Here is a 23,262-nt window from a genome sequence, read left to right as displayed (position 1 = left end):
GATTTGACTTTTCCATGTTGCTCTTCATACTGTAGTAATTAAATCATTTTTGAAATTTAAGATAAACTTGATTGTGTGTGTGTGTGTCTGTGTGTGTGTAATGCCTCACTGATAACGACAGTTAAAGTTACCCTATAAAACTGGTTTAAACTAATTTAAACTGTCATTTTATGGATACTAATAATTTTAGACTCTCCCAATTCTGAGAAAAAGTATAAATTTTTGATTATTGGTTTGCTTAAGATATTAAACTGAGCATGAAAACATACACTCATTCATTGACTAATTCCTTATTTTTTTTTCTGAAATATAAAAATTTTCCCCAATATTCCTTAAGTTTACAGACTCATAGACCTACCTGAAGCAAGCAGGGCTTTCTGTTCTGTTGTGGTAGCTGAAAATAAGTGGGAGGCATTTTATTTTACCAGGCAGCATCTGGGACTTAAATCTCTGATGCTTCTACCCTCAGGCTTCAGGGTATGTCAACATGTATTAATTATATTTCCCGTTCTATATTCTCCCCGATGAATAAAGTAACATCTTAGCAAAACTGAGCTGTATGTCTTCACTATTGGCAGCACATTGACCTGACAGGGAGAAAACTAGAATTTTGTTTTTTTTATGCTAGACTTCACATTTACAATAAATGGACATGCTCAATGTCCAGTCAAACTGAAATCCCATGAAATCCAAAAAAATACTCTGCACTTAGTCATCCAATCTTCTCTTTAATTTCATTATGTTTCTTCTATCTTTTAAAACATTTCCTTTCCCAGCTTAATTACGAATATCACTGTTCTTCATTGGTACCATTTTCATTGAGCTATGATTTTCATAAACTATAAAACTGATCCTTTCAAAATGTGTACTTCTTTGCATTTTTTTATGTTCACAAGGTTGTGCAAACACCACTATTCCAATCCACAAAACTTTTCATTGCCCTAATAAATAACTCATATTTGTTAGCCATTCCTTTCCTTTCCTTGGCAGCCAGTGGTCCACATTGGGATTATACTTTATCTCCCATAGTAGAATTCACCTAAATGGCATTAAATATATGAGAGGGAATTTTGCTGGCTATTTCATTTGACACAAAGTTTTCAAAGTTCATCTACCATTTAGTATTCGCAGAGTTTCCCTTTTCTATGCTGGAATAATTTTCCATATTTTGAATTAACACATTTTATTATCCATTCAGCAGTTAACCAATATTTGGATTTTTTCCACATTTGGTTATTATGAGTAATGATGATCGAGCATTCATGTCAATGGAAACCACTAAGGTAATTTTATTTAACAACCATTGTTTTATTCCTTTGCCCAACATAATTCACTGTCCATTGATTTTATCTTTCTCTAACATTATTTATACAAATGCAACCTTTCATGAATTATGATTATTTTATTCATAATGAAATCTCTCTATTACATTTTAACTTAAAAATAAATCATGTGTCTTACATTTCTTGAAATTTTGCACAAGGATTTCTTTTTTTTTTTTTTTAAGATTTATTTTTTTTATTTATACAAGCAGTGGGTACAGTCAGAAGCGCGGGAGGGAGAGAGAATTCACCAGAGCCAGAGCGGGGAGCAGAGCAGGCAGAAGGACCAAGTACACTGCTGAGGGGAGCAGCAGGCACATCAGAAGAGGTCTGGGCGCCATGTGGGACCCTCGCCCGGTGGTCGGGGATTGAACCAATGCTGCAGAGGCTGCGACAGCCTCGCCGCCCAGCGCTCAAACGCTGCACCACCAGGAGAGGCCCTGCAGAAGGATTTTCAAAGGATAAACAGTAAAACAGTTTTTAAAGATTATAATACAATATAAATAAAATGCTTCTGCTTCTGCAGGAGGCCTTGATGCCCCAGCGAGATAAGACACTGCAAGGTAAAGGGCCTCACACCGTGGGGCTGAAGGTTCCTTGTGCCTCGCACCGTGGGGCTGAAGATCTAAAATTCCTTCATTTTTTGTTCTTGGTCATAAAAAGAGAAAAATTGATCAGAAAAGTACATTAGGCAATAAATTATATGTATCAGTAGACTGCAAGCAATTGGCATGGAAAATTACCTGTTTAGATATTAGTTATTAAACAATTTGGCCCACTTGACAATGGGAGATGATTTATTGTACATATCTGACAAGCAAACCAGCACAACTATTATACTAAGTCCTTCTTTTGCTTTTTTAGAAGTTCCTTCTATTTAGAAGTTTCTTAGGAAAGTTTTTAAATGAAGTTAATTCCACTCCTAGGTATTTACCCAAAGGACACAGAAACATCAATTCCAAAGAGCACCTGCACTCCTATGTTTATAGCAGCACTGTTTACAATAGCTAAGCTTTGGAAACAACCCAAATGCCCAAAAATAGATGACTGGATCAAGAAGATGTGGTACATATATACCATGGAATATTACTCAGCATTCAAAAAAGATAAACACATGCAATTTGCAGCAACATGGATGGCACTGGAAGGGATCATGCTCAGCGAAATAAGCCAAAAAGAAAAAGAAAAATACCGGATGGTCTCACTCATAGCAGGAATCTAGAAAACTTAAATAAGGGACCAGGAAAATGAATATAAGAAAGTGAAAATCAAAATCAACAAAAAACTATGAACCAGAGACACTTTTTGGGGGGCGGGAGGGGAAGGATTGGGGTCAGAATGGGGCGTTTGCAATTGTATGGGGGAATATAAAAATAAAATTTAATATTTAAAAAAAAAAAAAAAAGAAGTTTGTAGGTGGAAAAAATTCTGATAGCTGTGTAGCAGCTGGTCTCTGACTAAAGGCCATGTGAATAAAATAGTCTTTTGATGCTTAGGTTTTAGCTGATAGGGATGCACTGGCGGCTATCCACTGTCTTAGATAATTGTCTAGCTGAAAAAATAAGTTTTAGAGTTAGGTCTGGTTTTTTATCTATTAACCTTGAAGGCTACCGTCTAGCTGGGACCCGTAGGAGCCAGTAGTCCATGGGAATAAAATACACTAATTGTTTCTGCTTTACACATGTCAATGTATTTTTTTTTCTGCTTACTAAAAATGAATAAATAAAGACCTGCTGAGTCTCTCGGCAGAAGATACTAGCACCTCACCAAGTGTCAGTGTCTCCTCACTACCTCATCCCCTTCCCTTCAGCCTTTAAGTTTTAGCCCCTTACAGGTCGCCTAGGCCGTCTCATCCTTTCAGGAACCCCTGACACGACATTTTGCTGGAGGCTGGTCCCCGGCAACTATCAAGGTAAAGTCAATGTTCTTAGTAAAATAATAATCCTGCACAATATATATGTTCCTAACTCTTTCTAACATAGATGTGATTTATGATTATGTTCAAGCAAGAAATAACATTCTGTCCAATTAAACAAGTGTGTTGTAAGAGGTAAGTTGATACAATTTTACATACACAAAGACCTACTGAACTACAAAATGCTAATAATTATCATGAGGAGTTTGAATACAATCTTTTAAGTCTATGAAAAAAATTCTACTATTTTTCTAAGAATAAATATAGTGTGATACTATCATTAGTTGATTAATAATTTGAGAATTGTTGGAAGTTTGAATTTATATCCTGTGCAACCACTCCACAAGGGAGAACAATGGAGTTTTCCATACAACTTGAGCCTTGAGCTTCCACCCTGAACTCTGGTGTGACTGGGACACTATCAAGCTTCCAGAAATAGTCTCTTTCATTTCATCACAATTGAAATGCTCTCACTTTCTTTTCTATATGTGTACACGTATTCTACTTTCTCAGTGGCTTTCTAACTATGTGCATACAAAAAAAAAAATAGATTACACACAGCCTCATGAATCTGCTTAACTATGTTTAAAATTTTGTAATGATTGAGTAATTTCAGAGATCTAATTTGACCTATGTTGACTGATGATGCCTTGGACAGATTTTTTTTTTTTTGTGGTGACTTCACTTTACATTGTTGTTTGTGTTTTTGAAATATATGAACTCCCCCACCATGTATTGATTGTATACGTTCTTTACTTTCTTTCTTTATTTTTTTTAAAGATGTATTTATTCATGCATACAAGAACCAGGGAAGAGGCCAGAAGTGGGGGAGGGTGAGAGGATTTACCAGAGACAGAGTGAGGAGCAGAACAGCAGACTGACAGAAATACACTGCTAAGGGGAGCAGAGGGCGAGACAGATGCGTCTGCCTTGCCATGTGGGTATCTTCCCTGCTGGCTGGGATAGAACCCTCTCTGCAGAGGCTGCGGACAGTTTCACAATGCTGTGCTCAACCAACTTATGCCACCATGGAGGCCCAGTTGTAACATTTTCCTTAAAGACATAGTGTCTATATTCCTTCCCTTTGACTGTTGTTGTCTTTTAACTGATTTAACCAATACAAATTAGAAGAAATTCTGCATGTCACTTCTTTGCCTTTTAAAGACAATCTGAAAATCATGAGCTTCCATGGAAGAAGCCCAGTAGACATACAAGAATATTAACTAGTATTTTTTATTTTATTATGCACATGACTGTTTCACATTTAGTGTCCCTGACACCATTCAGTGCTGAGATAACAGACAGGTGGGCTGAAGCCCACACAATAGGATTGTGAGCATTCCTGAGCTAAAAATGCACACAAATTCCTACTGGACAAAGTAATTTACAAAATAATGCTGAAATGATTGTGAACTATTAAAAGGGACTTTTAAGCAGAGCTGAGAAGGGAAAAGAATTTAGGAAATATCCTTGGAAAGTTGATTGAGTAGCTGATCATCAGTAATTACAGCAAAATGATGTACTTTGCCAAGGTTCTTATCATTGCGCTTTAGAGCACAATCAAATGAGTTATTGTTGTGGGGAAAATTGGGACATTGGCCAGTGGCCAAGGGGTAAAAGAATCCAGTAGAGACAGAATGGAGAAAAGTAAAGGTGGATTTATTTAAATACCTTGCAAAGCCATTAGGACGAAGACAGGCAATATTTTCAGAGCAAAAAGAAGATTTTGAGGTTCTCTTCACTTTTTTTGTGGGCTTTCTTATAGGAGACACCAGTTTTCATCAGTTAGTGCTGGGCTATCTGGCCTTCAGTGTTGACTTTGACATAGAATGTGTCCTGGCAGTAGTATATCTGCATTTCTTGGGCTGGGCTGGTTTTTTCTGGTCAAGGTGGCCAGTCTTATGATCTCGTTCCCATGGCAACCTTTGGGTTCCCCTTATCTAGCCAAGCCTCCCAATTTTGCCTTCTGGGCAAGGAGTAGGAGCTTAGTATTTATCCTTCTTAATTTTTAAAATTTTATTATTTTGTAGGTATTGAGATTCAAAATGTAAATAGCATTGGGTCTGCTTATGGTATGTAATGCATGCTTTGATAAATGTATAATTTATAAAATAATGACCACCATAAAGTTAATAATAAAAATCATTTCACACAGTTACTATTTGTTATGTTGAGAACTCTGAAGATCTGCTGTCAGCTAATTGGAAGTGTACAGTACATTATTGCTAATTGTAGTCTCCATGTATATGTTTGATCCCATGGTCATCTCATGGCAGAATGTTTGTAAGCTTTGACAAACATCACCCCACTTCTGCCATTGCATCCTCTGGTAAGACCAGTCTACTTTCTGCTTTCATGAGTTCAACTTTTTTTGTTTCCACATGTAAATAAGATCCAAAGTATCGGGGGCCTCCCAGGTGGCGCAGCGGTTGAGCGCTGGGTTGCGAAGCTGCCCGAAGCTTCTGCGGCGCCGGTTCGATCCCCGGCTGCTCCCCGGCCACCAGAGGAGGGTCCCACATGGCGTGCAGACCTCTCCTGCCGCCCGCTGCTCCCCTCAGCAGTGCACTTCGGTCCTTCTGCCTGCTCTGCTCTCCGCTCTGGCTCTGGTGAATTCTCTCACCCTCCCGCGCTTCTGACTGTACCCAGTGCTTGTACAAACAAACAAATAAATAAATAAAATAAAACATGCCTCTATAAAAAAAAAAAAAAAAAAAAAAAGATCCAAAGTATCTGTATTTAACTGTTTGTCTTATTTCTTTTAGTATAATGACCTCAAGGTCCTCGCTGACAATCGTTACTCTTTTCTTGTAAAGGGTGTGGATTTCTCATTTGCCTCAAGCCTCTCTAACTCTCTAACTGTACCATTTTCTACATTCCATCTTTTGCATCCTTTTTAGATCTGAAAATCAATATCTCCATCCAACAAAATCTCTCTTTTATACTAGACTTAACTTTTTTTTTGGATAAAGTATTTGGATATATACTTCTTGGTGATTTTGAGATTTTGCATGAATGATTTGCTTACAAATTAATGCTGGCTATTTCCATTAGATTATAAAATCAATTAATAACAAAACTAGATATGCTCTTGAATAAAAATAACTTAAAAGCACACAGTTCACCCAGTAAAAGCACAATAAATTTTGAGTGATAAGTTAATGTTTGAATGGAGAAAATGGACAATAACCATCTATCTAATTTAGAAAAGTTAGCTCAGAGTGGCACAATTTATAAACACGCAATATTATCAGATCCTTGGATACTGCAAAATGATTGAATTGGACTTTAAAACAAACACTCCTTTGTCAAAATTACAACATTTCAGACAACTTTGTTTCCCTTACATCTTGCGATGTAACTTTATAATTACAGCCGCAATATGCGTTTATGTGTGGATAATTAAATTTTTACAAACATGTTTTAGTTTTCAGTTTTACCAGGGCGTCTTTCACGTCCTTGTTCCGTAGACTGTAAATCAGGGGGTTCAGCATGGGGATCACAAGGGTGTAAAACAACGAGGCCATTTTGTCCTGGTCCAGGGAGTAGGCAGAACTCGGTCGGAAGTACATGAAGAGTATGGTGCCCTGGAAGATGGCCACGGCCGTCATGTGGGAGGTGCAGGTGGAGAAAGCTTTGAACCTGCCCTCAGCAGAGCGGATTTTCAAGACCGATAGGAAAATATAACAATAAGAGACAAGAACTCCTGAAATCGTACTCAGTTCAATGAAGCCAAAAACGGTGAATAACGCTAACTCATTGACCTCTATACTAGAGCAGGAGATGACGTAAAGCGGGGGTAAATCACAGAAGAAGTGGTTAACCTCATTTGACCCACAGAAACATAAGCGGAAGGTTAACGTTGTGTGTGTCAGAGCATCTGCCACTCCCACTGTGTATACCCCAGCAACAAGCAGGTAACACACCCTGCTGGACATGTTGACTGTGTAGAGCAAGGGGTTGCTGATGGCCTGGTATCGATCAAAGGCCATGACTGCCAGCAGTAGACACTCAGCATCTGCAAAGATACAGAAAACAAAGAATTGCAGAGCACAGCCAAAAAACGGGATTGACTTGTTCTTGGCAAAGATGTCCACCAGCATCTTGGGTCCAACAGCTGTGGAATAGCAGAGGTCACAGAAAGCAAGGTGGCTGAGGAAAAAGTACATTGGTGTGTGCAGTTGGGCATCCATTCTAATTAGAAAGATCAAGCCAAGATTTGCCACAAGAGTAATGAGATAAATGACTAGAAATACGGTGAAAAGGGTCACTTTTTTTTCAGGATTATTAGTAATTCCCAAGAAAATGAATTCCATGTTGGTAGAGCAATTTTCTTTCTCCATTCTTCTTTGTTCTTGTCTAAATTTTTGAGAAAGTGATCAAGAAAAGATAATAAATACATGTTTAACTTTTGTGGACATTCACCAGAATAAAGCTTTAAGATGAACGCTATTTTCTTTTTCAGATGCCTTTTTTGTACTCAGAAAATAACTCAGTCATACCTTTTTCAAAGAGTCCATGCAAGCTATATTACAATAATATATATCTGGGACAGGGTGAATTAAGTTGAGGATCTTTCTTTTAAATCTAGAAGTCATTCATTAAAAACTGTGTTCTCCAGTTTTTTCCTATTATCTATTGCAAGTGTATACCTATATAAAAGGGTGGGTCTCATGACTCAAGAAAAATGCAAAAATAAGTGGAAATAGTAGACAACATATATACATTTGCATCACTTTTGGATTTTGAATAGACTTTTTTCTTAAATATGGAAATAGTATTTGGGACAATAAATGTTTTTGAGTATATAGGCTTCTCTTTCTGTGTAGGTATGTGTGTGTCACTATTTTGTAGGCATGTGTGTGTAGATGACATATTCTAGTTGGAATGTGGATGATCTATTTGCTTCTACAAGTTGCATGGCATATGGTTCAGATGAGATTACTTCCACATGTTGTTACTTGACATGTGATGCCTCAGTTACTCTTGAAATTAAACAAAGTAAGCAATATCTTACATTCATGCATATAGTGCCTCCTGATAGAAGGAATAAAGCCCTTTCAGTAAATAAATATTAATATCAGATAATTAAAATGTTATTTTTGGATACTAATCATTTCAGTTACATTCTTTTAGTACTAAGAAAAAAATAACGTGACCGTCAAATTTCAGGATGCATTCAATTGCGTAAGCAAGCACAAAATTATTCATTTACTAATATATCATTTTGTTCAAAAAGATAAGTTCCCCTTCCCCATTTATTTTTTAAATTTGGAAACATCAGAACTTACTTGAGATGAGCAGGTCCTGAGTAGAAGCACAACAGGCAGGTAGCATTTTATCTTATCAGGTGGCATTTGGGACTTAAATCTCTGAAGCCACTGGCCTTGGGCTTTGGTGTTATACAAACATGCATTAATTACATTTCTGGTTCAGGTATTCCCCAGTGAATACTGCAGCAATTTTAGAAAGGACTGAGTTTTAATGCTTCAATATACCAGCTAACTCTTATATGTTATGAAGAAAACTGCTAATTAGATGGTGAAATTCAAACAGAACCCCACTTAATCCTTTCCAGATCCTTTCTATTGTTCATTTTGTTTCTCCCAATGTAAAATATTCTCCTTCATGGTCATATTTATGAATATTGCTAACTAATTTTCTATAGTATATTATCATTTTTTGTAATATAATTCATGTACATGTATGATATTATGTGTTGGCCTATTCTAGGCTTCCCATATGAACAGAATCCTCTTTTATCTGTTTTTATTTTTATCAAGTTTCCTTTGCTCAGCATAACATTTTCAAGGCTTATCCATTTGTTGCAAGCATCAGAAGTTCATATCACTTTATGACTAAATAGTATTTCATTTCAGATATACCTTACGTTTATTCATTAATCAGTTGATGAGCATTTGATTTTTCTGTACATTTTGGCTACTATCAGTGCTATAAATAATAATAACAGAATATACATATTCTGTTAATGCCATCTGCTATTAATGCTACCAAACATTTTCTTCCTCCCATCCTCAACACGTGTAATTCAAATACATTTAATTGACTTTGTGACTCTATCACAATCTCTACACTTAGTATACACTCTCTATTGAATTGTATTTATTCATATAGGAATTTTGCTATTAGATTTAAGCCTTCAAGAGTATGATTAATATTTACATTTTCTGAAATCATTACACAAGGAATTGCAAAGTAATTGCTTTCTAAATATTTATTTATTTATTTATTAAAGATTTATTTATTTATTTATACAAGCACTGGTTACAGTCAGAAGCGTGGGAGGGTGAGAGAAATCACCAGAGCCAGAGCAGGGAACAGAGAAGGCAGACTGACGAAATACACTGCTGAGGGGAGCAGCGGGCAGCAGGAGAGGACTGTGCGCCATGTAGGGCCCTCCTCCGGTGGCCGGGGAGCAGCTGGGGATCACACCAGCGCTGCAGAGGGAGTGGGCTGCTTCACAACCCAGTGCTCAACCCATGCGCCACCAGGGGAGGCCCTCTAAATATTTATTGCTTCATAGTTCAGATGATGAAAGTGGATGGTGATGAACAAAGAATCGAACTACACTAGGTTTGAACATTTTTTTACATATGCTATATATGTGTAACTATGACTCATTTATACATGTTTGAATGGATATTACATATTTACAAGGTAGAAGTATACTGGCTTTCTAAAAATAATCTCAGGATATGATTATGTTATAGGTGCTTTGTAAGTTGAGGAAAGTTTCATTTTTATATTTCCCAAACTATTTCCTAAGCAATAACAATGGTATTTTCAGACTTCTTGAGCCTCGATCTACAATTTTGGTATCCAGTATAATTTGACTGCCTCCAAAGTTCCTGGTAACCCTGCTTTCCCAGTGACCTGAATGCTTGATTGTCTGTAATTCTCTATAGGTATGCTGTTCAAGAATTGCCTTATGTATTAGCTCTGCTAAGTATATGCACAGCAAAAGTTTAAAAAATACATATCTTATACAAACAAACTTATCGATTGACTTAAAGTGTTAAAACCTTCTCATAAAAGAATTTGGAATATGAAACTTAGAGTTCTAAGGGTTCTTACTGGCTGGAATGATTTTTCTTGAGTATAAAGGAAAATTTTCATTGCTGCTATGCAGTGAAATTAGTAGGGAATATTCTGTTATGCAGGAGAGCAGCTGAGGTACCATTTAAAACTCTCATATCCATTATTAAAAATTAAATAGGAAATTATAGCAGTCCCAAATACAAAGAACTACTAATGATGCCTCTACTAATCATACAAAAAAACTACATAACATATAATTCAGGAATAAAGGCTTGAGTCATTTCACAAGAAAAGCAAACAAAACAACTGAAATGTTTGTTGAAATTAAAGGGAATATGGAATAGACTGTGGAAAAAGGAAATCATATATTGAGTAGATCACCTGTGATCATGTGACCAGCAATGGAAAGGAAGACTGTACAAGTTCTGAGTGTCTTTTCCTATTGTTTCGATGTGCATTTATTTGTAAATATGTGAACCAATATTCTTTGCTCATTATATATCATTTGTGATATAATTTTGGTGATACAGTTTTTGTGTTATCAAAAGACAGTAGAGTCATGTTAAGGGCTGGGGTATGAAAAGCTATGCTGAGAAATGGTGCATCTGATATTTCTCTGTCTGCTTGTCGTTATCCTTGGCCAAAGAAAAGTTGGCTAAGTAAACTGCAAACTGAAGTTAATATTGCAGTATGTTGGTGTGCTCATGTAGCCACAAGTGACTGAGATGTCTTCTTACCACATGACATAATGGAAGTTCTCAAGAGAGACATCACTAGTAAGAAAGCTAAAGTCAAGTTTCTTAGGGGAATTTAAAACTGACAGTGATTTGGTTTGTGTCTTGTGAATATTGACAACAAGGAGTGCATGGATCTAACCAAATTTTGAAATTTTGAAATTTCCAAGTCAAAGCTTGTAAATATTTATTATCATGGGATGAAAATAAACAATACAATAAATAATGTAGAGCAAAAAATATTAATGACTGAAATATATTTTGAAATAATATATGTCCTCCAATTTCATCTTCAAATGCAGGTTGTATGTGTGGTATTTTGCCAAGTCTGTGCTTGAACTCCCCATTGAAACACAGGTGCTATACTATATATTAGGCAGCCAATTTGATGTTTATTTATTTATTTATTTGTTTGTTTGTTTTTTTGTTTATACAAGCACTGGGTACAGTCAGAAGTGCAGGAGGGTGAGAGAATTCACCAGAGCCAGAGAGGGGAGCAGAGCAGGCAGAAGGACCAAAGCACACTGCTGAGGGGAGCAGCGGGCGGCAGGAGAGGTCTGCGCGCCATGTGGGACCCTCCTCCGGTGGCCGGGGATCGAACCGGCACTGCAGAGGCAGCTTCACAACCCAGCGCTCAACCGCTGTGCCACCAATTTGTCCTCTTTGTACAGGATTTAACAGGGCAGTAAGCTGTATTCTTGACAATATAGATGATGTAGTGTGATCAAACATATGATAGCTATTTTTAAAATATAAAATAAAAATGATAATAAACTGAAAACAAAGGTCAGTAAACATTAGCTGTGAGTATATTTTTGACAGGAATGTTTACATTAATGCCATGACTTCTGTCAAGATACTAGCCCAATATGATTCAATTAATCTTTGTTCAGCTTAATTCCATAATGTGGATAAGGACACTGAGGCTTAGACTAATATCCCAAGTTAGTCAGCTAGTAGGTAATGGACATAATTCAAATTCAGGTGTGGGTGAAGCCAAAGTTCTTAAGAGTGACCATGAGGGTGGTTAGAATACAAAAGAGTGATGATAGGAGAGACAGTGTGGGACAAAGAAATGCTGAAGGGAAAACAGGACATACATTCCTGACAACTTCCCATTGAACATGTTTCCATTCAAAAACAGAGAGATAGGAGGGCACCTTTCTCTTTTCACCCATCTAGCTGCTTTGGCTGACCTATTAATAACATTGAGAGATCAACAAGAGGCAAAAAAAATTAATTTCACATATAGGAAGGGTCCCTAGGTAGGGGACCTAGAAAAATGACCAGACTTTTCGATTTTCTATCCTTCTTAGACAAAGAAGAATAGAAAAGAAAACAGTTAGGGGTTGCAGATTCACAAAGAAATAAATATGTCTGTTTCCATAGTTTGGGGGACTTTAAATTTCTTATCTCTGGTAATAAGGATACCTCCTACCCTCTGTTACTGAGAGGGCTCTTGATGTCACATGGTGTTTCATCTCTGCCTTCAAGGACAAAAGAGGGTTACAGTGTCCTTTTGGTACTGGCTGCTTTTTATGTAACTTTAGGTCAAAATAGTCAATATGAGATGGCGACGTGATTTGTGGCAACCTGGAAACACTGAACCCATCTAGGGTAAAAGTAGGAGACACTGAATCTTAGGTTCTTACTTTATAGGGGAATGAACAAAATGATCCAACCAAAATGTTATCATTTACTAAAATTCTTCCCAAATATATATAGCAAAACAATTTTAGGATAGAAAATAAATTCATCCAAATTATTGGGTAGCTAGCTATGGCTTGAGTTCACATGGTTATGACAACAGAAAATTCTTGTTTAAGCAAAAATCTATTTTAGTTTCCTGTAGAAACTATAATATATAGGAAAGAGTAGCAAAAGAGATTGTTCTAGGGGTTCAATGCTAGCAAATAAAAGTGGTTTCTCCTCTATTTAGATACAAATTAGTAGTTCTTGCTCTCAAATACACACACAAAAAAGCTATTTTTGCATCATTAAAGCCAGTTCCTGCATGACAAATAACTGGATGAAAAATTTGTAGTAGAATCTTAAAGTTTACATGTATTCTCATGTCATTAGGGACCTAATAATTGAGGGATTCCAGTCATGATCATTTCCAGAGGACACCTTGGGAATAATTAGCAGATTATTGCCATTATGGATTCTTTTATTTCCCTCAAAACACATTGGTATTTATTTATTTTATTTTTTTTAATTTTACATTAACCTTTTACAATACATATTTTTTTAAACAATAGTTGCTTCCCCCTACCCCCTCACCTTGAGTCCCCATAGAATTTCCTTCCCCCTCACCAAAAAAAGAATTTCCTTCCCCAAGGCACTTACACCATCACTATATTCGCTTGTGCACCTCCCTCCCTCCCTCTCCCTCCTCCTCCCCTGCAATATGTATCTGATTTATAATTGTCTTTTTTTGCTTTGTTGTGTTTTGTACTGTTATTATTATTTTTTACACTGACGTCTTATTTGGTTCCCCTATATTCCTGCTATAAGTGAAACCATATGATATTTTTCTTTGTCCTTTGGGCTTATTTCACCGAGCATAATTCCTTCTAGCTCAATCTATGTTGCTATGAATGGCATGAGTTTATCTTTTTAGATTGCTGAATAATATTCCATTGTGTATATATACCACATATTCTAGATCCAGTCATCTATTTTTGGGAATTTGGGTTGTTTCCAGGTTTTACCTATTGTAAATAGTGCTGCAATAAACATAGGTGTACAGGTGTTCTTTTGAATCACTGTTTTTGTGTCCTTTGGGTAGATCCCTAGTAGTGGAATTGCTGGATCATATGGTAGCTCCATTTTTAGTAGACTGAGGAACCTCCAGACAGCTTCCATAGTGGTTGGACCAGTTTGCACTCCCACCAGCAATGTAGGAGAGTTCCTTTTTCACTGTATCCTCACCAACATTTGTTGTTGCTTGTTTTTTTTTTTTTTTTTTGATATGTGCCATTCTTACTGGTGTAAGGTGGTAAGCTTCTGTACAGCAAAAGAGACATTAACCAAACAGAGAGACAGCCCACTGATTGGGGGAAAATCTTTGCACTCCATTCAACTGATAAGGGACTGATCACAAAAATACACAAAGAACTTATGAGGCTCAACAAAAACAAAATAAATAATCAGTCAAGAAATGGGCAGTAGAACTTAAAAGACATTTCTCCAAAGAGGAAATGTAAATGGCCAGAAGGCATATGAAAAAATGTTCAACATCCCTTATAATCAGGGAAATGCAAATCAACACAATGGTACTTATAATAGAAATTCTATTTGTGTTACTTGAAAAGCAGTTTTTACTATGACTAATATTTGAGTTGCTTGTAATGCCACTTGGACTCCTACAAAGGACCCTTTTTAAACTATATATATATATATATATAATATATATATACACACACACACATAAATACATATATATGTATATATAAATATATAACTATTGACATTTAAATTATTTCAAAATAATAATCTTGGAAGATCAAAAAAGTTACCTATTATTACAAATACTGAAAATTGATGTTTCTTCCATGTCATAATATTTAAATTAGTTTGTGATTTGGTACAGTTTAATGACAAGGTCAGTGAAATGCAAGTTAACTCTAAGCAAAAGTAGAGGTTAGGCATTTTATCATGTTATGACCAGACCAGAAATTTAATATTTAAAGCAATTTACTATGATAATAAGGAAACAATTTGAAAACTATTTTAAAATTTGCTACATAAAAGTGATTTTCCAAATATGTTTTCAAAGCAAATTATATTTAAAAATCCAATTATTTAGAATTCACCCACTAAAGGATGAACATCTTGTTATCTTTTCTTCCATCTTGAGAGTGGAGAGTGAAAACCTAATGGTAAGTGAGTGAGCCATTAGTACCTGTGAGCAGAGGTCCAAGCCCCTATGATTATTGCAAAAAGTAACCATTTTCTCATGTAATCATGGCATAACTTTGTAGAACAACATTTGCAATCTCTGCCTAAATCCTGGGCCTTTGCGCCATTTTTTGTGATGATTCTAAATGCCCTTGGCATGGTATTGAGCAGAGAGAGAGGACAAGGTGGGATGAAGAGAAACTGTTAAGAGTAAGTTCACTGTATTCATTGTTCTAGAAAAGCACCATTGTTAGGCATATATTGATAAATTGAAATTTCAATCTTTGACATCAGATCAGCTGGTATATAGCAAGTATGAGAGTGTCTATTTGTTTTAGATCTGAGTTTATCAAGAAGACACTGCAGGTTATATTGCTTTGCTTCACCTGATTTTATATCATTTGACATCAGAAAATCACACAGGGTTTTGTAGGTAACTGATTGGCTATCTCCTATGAACTGCCCAGAAGAGGTCAAAACTGGAAATGTGTGGCTCTTCCAACAAATGATAGGTGATATTTTGAACCAGCCTTAAGAAGTTATATTTTCCCAGCTAGCACTCTTTGATGCTGAAACTTGTTTGGTAATGAAGAACGGTCAAACTGTTTCCTTATAGCCTCAGAACCTACTTACACCTGTCACACAGGAGAGGGCAGCAGAGACAATTCTATAATCATCCAATGAGTGAGCGTCTGCATCTGAAGACTCCTCTAATTTGTAGTGTTCTTGGAGGCCTTTGCCCCACCGCTTTCCCTCTGGTAACCTCAGTTCTGCAGATTCCAAGGGCTTGTTTTAGTTTGGTTTTGTCTATTCCTTTGTTTTGTGCCTCTGTATTACACATGTAATTGAAATTATCTGGTATTTGTCTTTGTCTTTCTGACTTATTTCAGATGGAACAATCCCCTCCAGTTCTGTCCATGTGGCTGTGAATGGCAAGACTTCATGTTTTTCATACCTGAGTAGTATTCCACATGGATATGCACCACACCTTCTTTACAGTCATCCAGTGGTGCCACTTTGGTTGTTTCTTGGCCACAAAAACAGTGCTATAATGAAAATTGGCGTGCATATAGTTTTTTTATTTATTGTTTTCTTTTTAACTCTTTGGTGGGGACTCCCTAGTGACCTAGGGTTTAAGTCTCAGTGCTATCACTGCAGTGGCTACCCCAGCAGCCTGAATTTGAACCCGGGCCAGGGAGCTGACCCACATATGGTACAACAGACCTCTCTGGTCTTCCCTGCTGCTCCCCTCAGTAGTGCATTTCAGTAAAATATACTCCCCCACTCTGCCTCTGGTGAATCCTCTCACTCCCTGCATCTCTGGCCTACACCTCAGTTCTTCTACACAAATATAAATTAATAAAATCTTAAAAAAAACCCTGTTTGTTTAGATAGATATCTAGAAGTAGAATTGCTGTTTCATATGGTATATATTTTTTAATATTTTAAGAAACCTCTGTACTGTTTTCCATAGAGACAGGACCACAGGTCTGAGTTAAGGTGTTATTGTGGTTTTCAATTATATTTTCCTGAGAAGTTACAATGAACATTTTTCACTGCCTGCTGGACATCTACATGTTTTCTTTGGGCTAGTGTCTATCTAGCTTTCCTGCCATTTTAGAATGGGTTATTTGATTTTATCTGTTGTTGAGTTGTAGGGGTTCTTCATAATTTTTGAACACATGGAGCAGTGACCTCTCCTGTCTCACCTGCTACTCCCCTCAGCAGTGTATTTCAGTAGATACACCTGTTTTGCTCCCCACTCTGTCTCTGGTGAATCCTCTACCCTCTGCACCTCTGGCCTACACCTCAGATCTTGTATGCATAAATAAGGAAAAAAATTAAAAATAAAAAATAAAGATAAAACTCCTGTCTTTTTTGACAGTGTGGATGGAACTTGAGATAATTACGTTAAGTGAAATAAGTCAGAAAGTGAAAGATGGTTTCACTTGTAGAATATAGAAATCTAAAGGAAACAAACTGGCAAAACACAACAAAAATGATTTACACTTTGAAAAACTTGTGACTCTTAGAGGGAAGGGGAGACTGGTGAGAGTTGAGTGGGGGTGTGAAACTATACTCCCCAAATTATATAGTTTTGTAAATGATTGGCAAAGATGACAAAGAGTCTATTTGGGCATTGAGAGGAGAGTGGGGAAAAAATATAAATTCCAAAAAAGAAAATATCTTATTATAGCACATCAGCAATCCCCTTCTTTGAACATTTAACAACATATTGCTACAAACTTTGTTCATGGTTTACAGAATCTACACTTCCCCAACTCTACCTGTAGTCCACATCATCACCCTCCCTCTACCTTCCAAATCAGTTATTCTATTTCCATATATATTCTCTTACTGATTATCTCATTTATTGAACGTTTTAATATTACAATTAAAGGGCCACTTTATCAGCATAAGATACACATTAACACACTACTACTCCAAGTAACAGCTATATATGTGCATCTATGCACATACATATTTGTGTGTGTGATATAGCACATATCTGCTTATGTACATTTATTGAACATTATATCATTACACACATATTTCTATAATCATGTTTATATAACATATACTAAATTATTTATGTTTATATATTACATATGTGTTTATACATTACCTGCATATCATTTATTATATCATATGTATATAAGTGTGTGCATGTATATACTTTTAAAAAAGAAAGAGGAGACAATATTATCTATCATTAACCCTATACATACTCTTCCAACAAGGAATCTATAGCTATGATTGTACATTCATATTGAAAATATATTCGATTCTCACTATTCCTAAATCAAGCAGGTGATTACTCGCTCCCTATCAATTGACTTCAGAAATGGAAAGCAATATTCCCCTCAGAAGTTCACAAGTTCACACTCACACACACAAAGATGCACACACACACACACAAGTAGGGTGTCAATGTATATGTGTCTTTTTTTTTTCTATTCCCAAAGGAAAAAATAATTCTTACCTCTGTAAAAGAGAAATATAAATCATAACAGAAACCAAGTTTATTTTGTTTGAAAGATGTTCACATTTTCCAAACTTTTTGTACTAGTTGCACACCTTCAGTATGTTTTCACACAGGTGATGGCAATAACTTTTTTTTGCCTGGTGACCACCAAGTGTTTTGACTATTTAGATTTCATTTCTAAGATGTCTAATTTAGTAAGAAAATAATGTTTCCATTCACCCTTTTTAGTGTGTAGAAGGAACTTCATTTAGTGTATAAAGAAACAAGAACCAAAAAATCACAGTGTCCCAAAACCAGTTTTTCTTTGCCCTTTTCTGTAAAGAAAATTAGTTTAGAATTACTAATATGTCTATTTTATCTATCTTTTCTCTTTCCCTTTTTTTCTATTTAAGCACAATGGACAGTGAAAGGGAGAGGATTTCTCCAATTCCTGTAGAATTTCCCTGGAATTTGTTGTTAACATGTTTTTCTTTGTTTTTTAAATTCCACATCTAAAATCATTTCCATTGCATTTTTATAGCTGCCTATAGCTGTCTTATCTTAGAATCCTATTGATTCACTCTTTGCTTTGTTCTCAGTCAGGCTGATTCTTTTTTGTAGTTTTATTATTAGCAAGGTTTTTAACACTTAACCTGGCTCTTTACTTCCAAGCACAAAATTTTAATTCAAGGTTAAACCATGATCTTGGAGAAAGGACATGGCTTACAGAGACTGGTTGCTGCTTATGATGGATTCATTAGATAAACATGACATTTTTTAAATTATATAATATAGAAATAGCACATGCAACTGTTCTGAATTTATTTATCTACAATGAATACAGAGATAAATTGTCTTCTTTCCATATTATATATAATATTCCATAACATAATAAGTATGTACTAAAATGTAAGATTTCAGTAAAACAAATTAATAGAATGACTTCCTTGGAGATTTCTACAAATAATATTGATGATAATATATGTATCAATCAGTTATAATATATGTGTTAATATGTTTTACTAGGTATAAGTGTGAAATCCTTGTTTTAGTAGGTGATGCTTACTTTTATAAAATTTATCTCCTTTCCTATCCATTCTATCATTCTTGAAAATGTATTTAAAAAAATACTTGTGAATATTCCCATGAATTTTACTAATCCTTTCTTAATTATGCATGCATTTTAATTATTATTTATCAAGTCAATGAGTTGAAATTTATAGAAATATTTAATCTGTTATACTCTTAAATAATATTTAATATTCACAGGTAGTATTGTTCCAACATTACTTAAAAATCAACAGTCCCAAAGACGCTAATATTCCAAGAAATAATTTTTTTGGGAGAATCATTACTAGAACAATATTTATATAAAGTTTTAGTTAATATTTATTACCAACCTGATTTAAAAATGACTATACAGCTCTATAGAAAGGAATACTACACTTTCAAATAAGTGATAAAATAGAGTTTACATTATGATTGAGTGCATTGCATCAATCCTTATCAAAAGTTATTAAGTGGAGACATTTCACTAAGATAGTGTACAATTTTCAATAGAATAATTTGCTATATGTTGACACACTCACAACTTGTGTAACTGGATATAAAAATGTCTTTCGAGGTTACAACTGATTTTTAATAGCAAATAATTACCACTGTTTAGACCAATGTGTTGAGTTTGAGATAATTTTGTTTAAATTTTTTTTGCAAATATATATGAATTCAATTCCTATAACATTTTATTGAAATAAATTATTTACATAGCAGTTTTCTCAGTGCCATTATGACATCCTTATTCCTGAGACTGTATATCAAGGGATTGAACATGGGAGTCAGTATGGTGTAGAAAAGTGAGAGCAGTTTGTCAGTTCCAGCAGAGTGATTGGACTTTGGCCTTAAGTAAGTTATAGTAGCAGATCCAAAGAATAAAACCACAACTATGAGATGTGAAGAACAGGTGGAGAAGGCTTTGGCCCGACTTGTGGCTGATGGCAATTTCAGGATGGTGGAGACAATTTTGCCATAAGAGACAAGGATCAGCAGAAATGGAACTGTGACAAACAATACAGCAACTATGTAAACCATCATCTGATTCACACGGGTGTCCCCACAGGCCAGTTTGAGTATTGGGGGGATGTCACAGAAGAAGTGGTTGATGCGGTTAGAATTACAAAAGGGTAGAGAGAAAATCTGGTAAGTCTGTCCTATTTGGACTGGAATCCCACTGACCCAGGAGCCGGCCACCAGCTGGACACAGAACTTGTGGTTCATGACCAGAGGGTAGTGCAGTGGTTTACAGATGGCCACGTAGCGGTCATAGGCCATCACGGCCAGCAGGAAGCATTCAGTGGCCCCCAGTACAAGAACACAACACATTTGTGTAGCACAGGCAACAAAAGAAATCGTTCTCCTCTGGCTCCAGAGATTTGTAAGCATTCTGGGGAGTGTAGCTGATACATAGCAGATTTCCAAGAAAGAAAAATTACCAAGGAAAATATACATGGGGGTCTGGAGAGTAGGGTCCACTTTTGTTATCAGAAATATGGTACTATTGCCCAACAAGATAATAATATATATGGCTAAGAACAATGTAAATAAAAACCACTGGAGATGGGGAACCTCCACAAAGTCCAAGAGAACAAATTCCATCAATCTAGTTAGATTTTCTTCAGGAGGTTTTTCTTCTTTCATCTGCAGAAGGAGAAATTTAGTGTGTGATTTTCACTTTGCCTTCATGGATCAGCATCTCTTCCCTATATTGATTCAGGACATGTGATTGGCTTTTAGCATCATTGCAATTTCTTTCACTTTAAGATTGCTACTATTTATATTATTCTCATTTTGTTTTAGTTTAGATTCAACTATCACTGTACACTGTGGTTGTACACCTAATACAAGGTTGAATATTTGATTCGGAAATAAGTGAAGCAGTACACACTTTTGGAATGAAATCCCACTTTTAAAAGGAAGAAAAGAATAAATATACAAAATAATAAAATTCCAATCTTTTTGTATCATTTTTATGGATGACACATTCATGAATTATATAATATATATTCATATATAAAATTATATATATTTCTAGTTATGCACCCCATATTTTAGTGACAAATCATAAGTGTATAACATAAGATATGCAATATGTAAGATTGGGGTTTTCCTCAAGAGGATAACAAAGAAGAAAGGCAGAGATTTATTCTGTGTACTCTAAAAAAATCATTTATGCAATTTTCTTTTCTGTAAATGTTTCATTTCTTTTTAATAATGCAAAATAATATTCTAGTAGCTTTATTTTAAATCCAAGCCTATATTCCCTCAATAAGCCCAAATGATGAAGGGAATGTATAACAATATTCTAATTTAGCTGATATGGGAAGTTCCCTAAGCTTCAGCTATATTTTTACATTTGATATAAATTAGTAAACTAGCCCTTGAAATTCAGAAAAGAATATTCAACTTAAAACTTTCTTTTATTATTTTCCAAAGTCATTCACTTTCACTTACAATGTTTTCCTTAACATTAATGTTATTTAGAGTCTCAAAGGATGAACTTTATTTCATGGATTACTTTACTTCAGAACTCTTATTACAATGTCAAGCTAAACACACAAATATAACACTAATTTATTACAATTCCCTGGCTCAGAATGAAGATTTCCTATGATTTATTATCTACACCTTGAGAAGTGCTTCAATTATTGTAGTTTGCAGTATTTCAAGGCAATTTAATAGCATCATTAACATTCATTCACTGTAAATTATATTTAATGGAACCAGAAAATGTATTAAAAATCACACATTTGCTACTATATTAAACAATAATTTTAATTTAGAAGTCATATAAGTTAAAGTTTAGTGTTAATATAAAATATTTCATATTTACCTTTCTTATTTGATATGATGTTAATTTTTTTCTCAGTATAAGAACTTAAATATTTAAATTACTGTAGGTGAAACCACTTGTTTTATCAAGGATATCAAGTGACCTCTCTGAACATAAAGTGCTCTTTAAATATAAACAGTTACCAAGGCCCCAGGGATCTTTTTCCACCTGACACATGTAAATTTCTCATGACATTTCTAAAATCGTCTCCTTGGCACTCTCTGACTTGTTATATTTTATTTTTCTGAGAAAGCTCTCATTGTTATCTCTCTCACTTAGTGAAACTTAATTTTGATATTGCCATCTATTCTTCTTTCTGTTAAACTTTATGACACTTCAAAAATATGGTTTTTATAATTTATCCAAATATTATAATATTGTAGTGAAGACTGGCTTGTTATTACCCAGTGCCTTTTTTTTTAACCAGAAATGGAAAGATTTCCTATTGTTTTATGTGTTTTAAATGTGTTTTAAATAATGAAAATTATATGTCAGTTGGCTTTTACTATGTCCTTTTTTCATAGAAATTTTGATTTATTTCTCAAACAGTTCAGTAGTATTACCCGTTTGAATCATATTTTTGTTGTTGATTATTAATTTTTGAAGTGAAGGACAATTTATTTTTCTGAATTAGTTTCAGGAAAGAACAGAAGCATGTATAAATTTTATTTAAATTTTAATTTGTTTTTAAAATTAAAATTTTAAAATTTTAATCTTATTTAAATTTTAATTTGTTTTTTGATAATGACTGATGGTGAGCATCTTTCAGTGAGGTCTGTATCTCCTCTGTTGAAACATTTTTCAGGTTATATGTGTATTTGTTGGATCGTTTCTTTTCTTATGATTGAGTTTTGTGTATTTAAGTTTTGGGTGTGCTTAGAAAATTATATATTTACTTTATTGGATATACAATTTGAAAGTATTTCCCACTTTGGCTTTTATTTTAAATCTATAAATAATGTTAATCTAAAAGAAAAATATTTTAATTTTGATGCAGTCCCATTTATAGATATTATTATGTATTGCACACTTGGTAACACATATAAAATGTGTTGCCTAATTTCAGGTCACAAATATTTTCCTCTTTTTTTCCTGATAGTTCTATCATTTGATATTCTACACACAAATTTATTACCCAATTTTATTCATTTTTATAAGCCATGGATTTTAGGCTTTGGTGTTTAAATATTTAGTAGACTTTCTTTCACTTATGAAATATGGCAACATTATCATGATTTTTTTGAGTATTTGAAAAAAAGATTGAAGTAGAGTCACACATCAGTACTGATATAAGTGTTCATAATCATAAATTTTTGAACATTTGTTTTTTGGGAAACTATTTCAAATAATGGCAAGGGGGGGTCATATTATCTGTAAGCCATTTTACAAGTGAACTCTTCAAACTGAAGAATGAATACTGCTTTCTAATATCAAAATTACATAGAAACATCAACAAAGTGGATGGAAAGATATTTTTAAAT

General features: G+C 34.8%; 2 protein-coding genes and 1 long non-coding RNA gene across 4 annotated transcripts in view; 1 reads left to right on the top strand and 2 right to left on the bottom strand.

The window, feature by feature from the left end:
* The first annotated feature begins 3,030 nt into the window (after window positions 1-3,030).
* The window catches only part of LOC129146573 (uncharacterized), a 29,462-nt gene continuing 9,230 nt past the window's right edge, over window positions 3,031-23,262 (top strand). For both annotated transcript variants that reach the window (XR_008553448.1, XR_008553447.1), the window contains exon 1: window positions 3,031-3,234. This is a non-coding gene — a long non-coding RNA (uncharacterized LOC129146573). The remainder of the gene's footprint in view (window positions 3,235-23,262) is intronic.
* LOC119254439 (olfactory receptor 5W2-like) lies at window positions 6,635-8,556 on the bottom strand. The gene is made up of 2 exons (XM_037521537.2): window positions 8,526-8,556; window positions 6,635-7,593 (listed from the first exon to the last, which is right to left on the bottom strand). The coding sequence occupies exon 2, from the start codon at window positions 7,575-7,577 to the stop codon at window positions 6,645-6,647; it is 933 nt and encodes a 310-aa protein (XP_037377434.1). The 5' UTR covers window positions 7,578-7,593; window positions 8,526-8,556; the 3' UTR covers window positions 6,635-6,644.
* On the bottom strand, window positions 19,651-20,589 carry LOC119254437 (olfactory receptor 10AG1-like). Its single transcript, XM_037521536.1, has one exon. It carries the CDS (start codon window positions 20,587-20,589, stop codon window positions 19,651-19,653), a length of 939 nt encoding a protein of 312 aa, XP_037377433.1.

This window comes from Talpa occidentalis, unplaced genomic scaffold (genome assembly GCF_014898055.3).
Source record: "Talpa occidentalis isolate TD23 unplaced genomic scaffold, MPIMG_talOcc4v2.1 talOcc4.3, whole genome shotgun sequence".
Classification (NCBI taxonomy): domain Eukaryota; kingdom Metazoa; phylum Chordata; class Mammalia; order Eulipotyphla; family Talpidae; genus Talpa; species Talpa occidentalis.
The sequence above is the reverse complement of the archived record's forward strand: the minus strand, read 5'-3'. Positions and strand labels throughout refer to the sequence as shown.